A 6197-nucleotide genomic window follows, 5' to 3' on the forward strand; every position below is an offset into this window, starting at 1 on the left:
CCTTCCGTAGTCACCTTCAGCTGTTGGTTGAATGACTGAAAAGAATCTTTCTTGTACCGTAAAATCCTACTTTGTTCGTTTGTATCCACAACAACAACCCTCGAACTGCTGCGGTAACCATTGGTAACCGCGTTGCGCAGGGACTCGCTATGCCTTTTAAAATCAAAGCAACCCTTCCAACGGTGCTCCAGTCAGCCTGTTGCATACTTACGTTATAGTTCTCCACGAAAATGGTTCTCAACCGGTGCACATTTGTTATAACCATTGCCCTACACGTAGTGATAATTATTTTGGCTATTTTCCAGCTGTTACTGTACGAAAAGTTTTGCTCGCGGATGCTAGAACACGAAGATGGACTGCTGATTAGTGGTGGTTCAATTCCTACGAAAGAACTATGGGTGCTTTGCCTACGCCTACTGCAGTTGGTCGATGTCCAGTCCATAGTACTGCACGCCTCGTCCATTATCGTTTCGTGCCGTTTGTACAATGATCCTTACAGTCGACACCTGAACGTAATCTCCCATTCTTGGTCCAATTTTACGATGAGCTCTCTGCTGATGAACCTTTGCGCCATGGTATTTTTCTTGAAGTTTGCTAAAATCACATTCAACGCCGTGCAGAATACACTGTACGGTGGGCTAGAAATGTATCAGTTTGATGCAATCTGGAATGAATTTTGGAACCACCTGCAAAGCCGCAACCGGTGTTGCGGTGTGGCAAACCCGAGCGATTGGCAAGGGATGTTGTGGCGTACGGCGGATCAGGAAGCACAATTCGAAAGGTAATGATGATTGAAAGCATGGTCAAGCATAGCATAGTGGTGTGTTGTGACACCAGTTGATTAATTGCAAACTCAACATCAAGGTTACTACTTCCAGACGGTGCTCCAAGTACGGTTGTACTCGCCCCAATTAGCTGCTGCCGGAACCATCATCAGTGCAAGGGTGAGCGCATCAATCTCGGCATTGGTGAGCTACTACGATCGGATGCCCTAGATGCCCTGAGCCACATCAATCACGCCGGATGCTTCGATGTGATGAGAAGTAATTTGGCAAGCACTGTGCAGATGATCAGTTGGCTGGATGTGATACTCTGCTCACTGCAGGTTAGTGATCAATACCCTAGAGGACTAGTGCGATGTGTAAAACAATGTTTTTTTTAACTTCTTTTCAGCTTGGTGCAGTGTTTTGTACGAGACTTTTATTTATGGCTAATCGAAACTTCCAACCTACAACGAATATTTGAAGAAATCCTTGTATCAGATCTCATCAGACGATTACTAATCAAACAATTTCCTATGCGCACTGTTTGGAGTGTTCTCCACCGTCCACTGATCTAGCATCTCGATCTGCTCCTTGGTCAGTTCCTCCTTCCAGCTTGCCAGCTCACCTTTGCGAATAAATTGCTCACATTTGTCACGTGGTTTGTTTGGATCTTCGTAGTTGCAGGCTTTATTCTCACGCATTGATTTAAACGAGAGATGTTCGTATAGCTCCTCTAACTGTGGATCTCGGTAGGACTTTCCAAAAAAATGACAAACTTTCCGCACAACTGCCGGTAGATCTCGCTTCATATCTTCGTAGGATAGGTGCAAGATGTTGTCACAATCACGCAGCTCATGATATTCGATTACGTGCGCATGGTACGGTGAATAGAACTGATGCTCACGGACAAACGATCGCACGAATGTGTCCATTGTGCCACGGTAGAATATCCCTCGGGAGTGATGATAGTACGAAACAGCTACCGATTTTGGGTTGCGTTTGATGTACACGGTTTTGGGCTTTACAGTCCAGTATTGCTTCGGTAGCATTGAAACTGGTAGGTGGGTCTTTATGAAGCGAGGCCTTTGTGTTTGCCGCACACGTTCGAACGAACTCATGTTGATGTCGTGGATTAAACTAACACTGCAATTTTTAAATGAAGTATGCCTACACTTTGCTGAAGCGGAACTGGAGAAATAGGAATACTTACTCAACAAAAGGAAATCTCGTACGTAAGGATTCGGCACGGGCTGCTTCAAAGTTAAGCTCTTTGCAGATCAACCAAACCATCTCCTGGCACCAGGTGGTTCCACTTTTCGGATACGATGCGACCCACACATCGTCCGGATATACTTCCATCTCGAGCAGTTCTTTCTCGTGCTGATGAAACCTTGCGCGTGGCATCGGACAACCTTACAATTACTCCACCAAGATCCCTAACAATTCTCACCATTACCTTACCTAGTTGTGTAGCAATGTGGCGATGGTTGCCAGTTTGGGATAGAAATCGGAACGTCACCATACTTTTTCGCACGTACCATAATGTAATCCTCCTCGCCAGTTTGTTCTTTATTCTCCACGTACAGTGGATCCGTAATTTCCGTATATTCAAACGACATCTTGTCTCGATCGTGTTGCACCCAGCACTGACTGGCGGTTCACTTATCTGCATCCATTATTATCATGTCCGTACTTGAGCCGTGCAGCAACATGATTTACTGAGGGTCGTGAAGGGATTGGCCACTGTTTACGCGGAAGTAGTGTGGAATAAATAAAGACAGATGCATGTATCTGTTATCGCCCTCTTTTCTACTCTGCTAGACACTGTATTAACAAACACATCGAAGTGTATGAGTTAGGTGAAGATGAATCCTTATCGAAAATGCGGTGCTAGCGACTGTTATCTAGCAGACTTTCCAAGATGCATTATCAAATATGACATCGACATCGGTCGTTCATGTGTTGCAGTGGTAAACGAACGACTCTGTACCAATGATTTCTTTAAAAAATACGTTCTTACTGTCACCACTGTTACGTAAGTCCGTAAGACGTAAGACGTACGTAATACGCTCGAAGTCACCACTGTTTTGAATGTTCTCTCAAAGATCATGGCGATCATGCGAATTTTTCCCTCGTAGGACGTTGATGATCGAGTTACGAGTGGGTTAGGTCAAGTAAACTAGATATTGATTGGTAAGGTCTCACCAGATTGTCTTCTTCCTCTTGGTATCCCCAGGGTTAAGCAGGTCGCACAAACATGGCGAGGCTTCCAACACGTATGTAGGAAATTCGGTTTAGGGCTGCATTTCTCCATCTACGGCTGAATCCGATCTCCGACAGGTTAGACTCCACTTGATCCAGCCAACGAGCTTGCTGTGCTCCGCTACGCCTCGTGCGGAACTGTGGTCGCTGACGAGTACCTTCCTGGTGGGGCATGGGTCCGGCATCCTCATCACATGTCCCAGCCAACGTATCCTTCCGGCATTGACAACCATCAGGACATCAGCACCGCCAAACAGCTCAGCTAGCTCGTGGTTCATTCTCCTTCGCGTATATTGCGGTATACAGAGTATTGCAGAAAAACTCTTTTCCCTTTTAGCTTCCAAAGACGCATCCAACAGTATGCTGCACGCCTTGATCGGACCAAAACTGACCGAATTATCGCCGATTTTCCGCAGAAAACTCCCTATTTCGTGGAACAACGGCGCGGCAGGTGAAGGAATCGAGGTGAAATCGTTGCACAGAAAGATGCGCAACTCTAAGACGCATCCAACGATATGCGGAACGCTTTAATCGGATCAAAACAGAGCGAGTTATCGCCGATTTGCCACAAGCTAATTTGTTACGAGAAGCTCCTGGAAAATTCCGTCAACAGCATTCCCATGGAAAATCGTCGTTAACTCTTTCATTTCTGGTCCGATCGGGACGTGCAGCATACCATTGGATGGATCTTTTGACCACGCATCGTTTGGTCCTGTACGCCATTCCGATCCCTCCACCCCCTGCGGAGATATTCCACAAAAACATTTTTCCGAAGTTTTACCACAGTAACTGATGAGTGGGTGGGTTGGTGGTTTGATGGATCGGGGCGGGATGATGCACAAAAATCGGACCAGGAACGACCGAGTTTTCGTTGATTTTCCACAGGAATGCTGCTGGCAGAATTTCCCGGGCGGTTTTGGAAAATCTCTCTTAGTTCCCTTTATTAGTCATAAACACGTTGTGGAGGTCTTTTTAATAATATATTTAAAGAAAGAAACAAAAATGAGAATAAATAACATAAAATTGAAAAACACACTTAAATGGAAAGGAAAAATATTTGTATCGACGGAAATAAATTTATTTTCGCTACCTTTTTAAACTTCGATTTGCTACCTCTTCGCATGGCATGTTCTCCTGTTATCTGGTATCAAATTTTGCTGCTTCAAATTTTGCTCCGTTCTGCACTAAATTCTTACCAGGAGCGACTGATAGTAACAGGAGAGCATGCATTCGAAGAGTTATCTGGTTTCGTGATGCAAACTTTCGAATTTAAATTTAAATTTCAAAATATTCTGAAATATTTCAAAAGCTTTTGAAAAGGCCTTTTCAGCGCCTATCATTATGCAATTTGCTTTACAGATGTAAAAAAGCTTTAGTGAGCTATAATTTCTGAGCTTTTTTGGTGTGCCGTGAAGTATGCAATTATTCACCGTTGTTTTGCTACCAACTAAGCGAAATTCGATGTTTTTTTTTGGCAAAATGACACCTCCTCACTGGTATGTTCTCCTGTTACTCGAAATCAAATGTTTGCTGCAAAATTGGATCTGCGCTTTCCGATCACAACCGTGATCGGAATATTTTTCTCATCGGAGGAAGAAAATTGTTTTGCTGCTAAACTAAATGCTTATTGCAATGAAAAAATTCTTCTTTTTTAATAATAAAATCCAATTTTAATGAAAATTGTCTTTCTTTCTTTATTGATACTGATAAATGTAAAGACGATGAAACTAGTATTTGGTTAATTACTTTGTCGTTGATTATCACTTTGTGAGTTGTTCCGCGAAAACGGGGTTTTCTGCAATAACTCAGCTGGATTAATCGGGATGGGGTGTTACACAAAAAGATGTGCGACCCAAAGCGCCATCCAACATTATGCTGCACGTCTCGATTCGACCAAAAATGAGTTATTGACGATTTTCCACAGGAATGCTGCTGGAGGAACTTTCGAGGAGTTTTTGAGACCCTCTTAGCCCGTCGAAAATCAGCGATAACTCGATCAATGTTGGTCCCATCGAGGCGTACAGTATACCGTTGGATGCGTCTTTGGGTTACACAATTTTATGTGTAACACCCCATCACGTTCCCTTCACCCTTAACCACCCTTCCCAAAAACTTATTTCGTGATAAGCCTTATAAGAGGTAACCAACGAGATCATTGGTGGGTCACAGACGAGACCCCCCAGTCTAGTGAAGCCCCCTGGCAGTCACCAACTCCTCTCATAGGTTAATCTGGCACTGAAGGATTTCAATTTGAAAGAATCATCAACAACTCTCAAATTTTCAGAGGAGAATCATCGCAGACGCGACATTTGCAATCATCAAACAAACTTTCCAGACCATCCTTATAGAAATTTCTCGGAGAAACGGTTAAATTTAACGACCCTTCTCCATGCTAACATGTAGGACCAATGCACCGAGTACCAATGCACATGTACAATATATGCAAGTAAGTCTCAGCCTTCAAATTTCGTAGATTTGGAAAATAACTATCAGCGTCCAGGGGATGATCAAAGCGGAATGGTCCGCTAAACCGTTGTTGATTTTGCTAGTGGTTCGGATGGATATTCAAAACTTAGTAACGATTAAAAGAAACCAAAATCTTAAATTTTGCGTTATATGTCTCATAATTTAGAATACTTTTATTACATCTCTAAAGTATCTTACCTACAAGAAAAATAAAATAAAACAAAATCAAAATTCATGCTGTAAAATATAACAAAAAATGCTTCCATATACACCTTATATAGGGAGGGTTAGTAGATTAGGTTGGCTGCTTTTCAGCCGTGTGCTATACTTTAAATGGGGAGTAAATGAAGAATGTATCTCTTTTCTGGCGCAGAGCGTAGCACGACTAGTGCTACGCTACCCACCCCATTCGTTTGTCGTTGTTCTTTCGTTGGCTAGCCTAATATTGTATTCGCGTTAGGTGTGGTACCACGTGGTGCTACCACCTAATAAAAGCTGTACAGAGAGAACTACATACTTCTAATGTAAAGCGCAACTTTAAGTAGTTTACAGTATCACCTCCCTCACACTCTCTCACTCTAGCGAGCCAGAGTTATCCAAGGCTTTTTGTTGCACTAAAATTGCATTTCATTTGATTTGACGCGAGTGTATCGAAGGAGTAAGGAATGGAGTTAGAGGGATGGGACAGTGGGATCGTGACAGTCG

The 6197-nt window shown here is 43.2% G+C and overlaps 2 protein-coding genes across 2 annotated transcripts; one reads left to right on the forward strand and one right to left on the reverse strand.

Moving 5' to 3' along the window:
- Positions 1–230: 230 nt before the first annotated feature.
- Positions 231–1245, forward strand: LOC126565218 (uncharacterized). The gene is made up of 3 exons (XM_050222373.1): positions 231–781; positions 865–1105; positions 1174–1245. The coding sequence occupies exons 1-3, from the start codon at positions 231–233 to the stop codon at positions 1243–1245; spliced, it is 864 nt and encodes a 287-aa protein (XP_050078330.1).
- A 34-nt stretch (positions 1246–1279) lies between these two features.
- On the reverse strand, positions 1280–2442 carry LOC126565053 (luciferin sulfotransferase-like). Its single transcript, XM_050222192.1, has 3 exons — positions 2226–2442; positions 1975–2154; positions 1280–1907 (listed from the first exon to the last, which is right to left on the reverse strand). Exons 1-3 carry the CDS (start codon positions 2381–2383, stop codon positions 1280–1282), a joined length of 966 nt encoding a protein of 321 aa, XP_050078149.1. The 5' UTR covers positions 2384–2442.
- Positions 2443–6197: the final 3755 nt, after the last annotated feature.

Source organism: Anopheles maculipalpis, chromosome 3RL, assembly GCF_943734695.1.
Source record: "Anopheles maculipalpis chromosome 3RL, idAnoMacuDA_375_x, whole genome shotgun sequence".
NCBI lineage: Eukaryota > Metazoa > Arthropoda > Insecta > Diptera > Culicidae > Anopheles > Anopheles maculipalpis.

What these genes read in the sequence shown, in the direction of transcription:
- LOC126565218 (XM_050222373.1), top strand. Translation starts at nt 231, where the DNA reads ATGGTTCTCAACCGGTGCACATTTGTTATAACCATTGCCCTACACGTA. An exon ending in CAGGAAGCACAATTCGAAAG is followed by an intron (nt 782 to 864) that starts GTAATGATGATT and finishes CTCAACATCAAG; the next exon opens with GTTACTACTTCCAGACGGTG. An exon ending in TGATACTCTGCTCACTGCAG is followed by an intron (nt 1,106 to 1,173) that starts GTTAGTGATCAA and finishes ACTTCTTTTCAG; the next exon opens with CTTGGTGCAGTGTTTTGTAC.
- LOC126565053 (XM_050222192.1), bottom strand. Translation starts at nt 2,383, where the DNA reads ATGTCGTTTGAATATACGGAAATTACGGATCCACTGTACGTGGAGAAT. An exon ending in CCACATTGCTACACAACTAG is followed by an intron (nt 2,155 to 2,225) that starts GTAAGGTAATGG and finishes GCCACGCGCAAG; the next exon opens with GTTTCATCAGCACGAGAAAG. An exon ending in ACGAGATTTCCTTTTGTTGA is followed by an intron (nt 1,908 to 1,974) that starts GTAAGTATTCCT and finishes TAAAAATTGCAG; the next exon opens with TGTTAGTTTAATCCACGACA.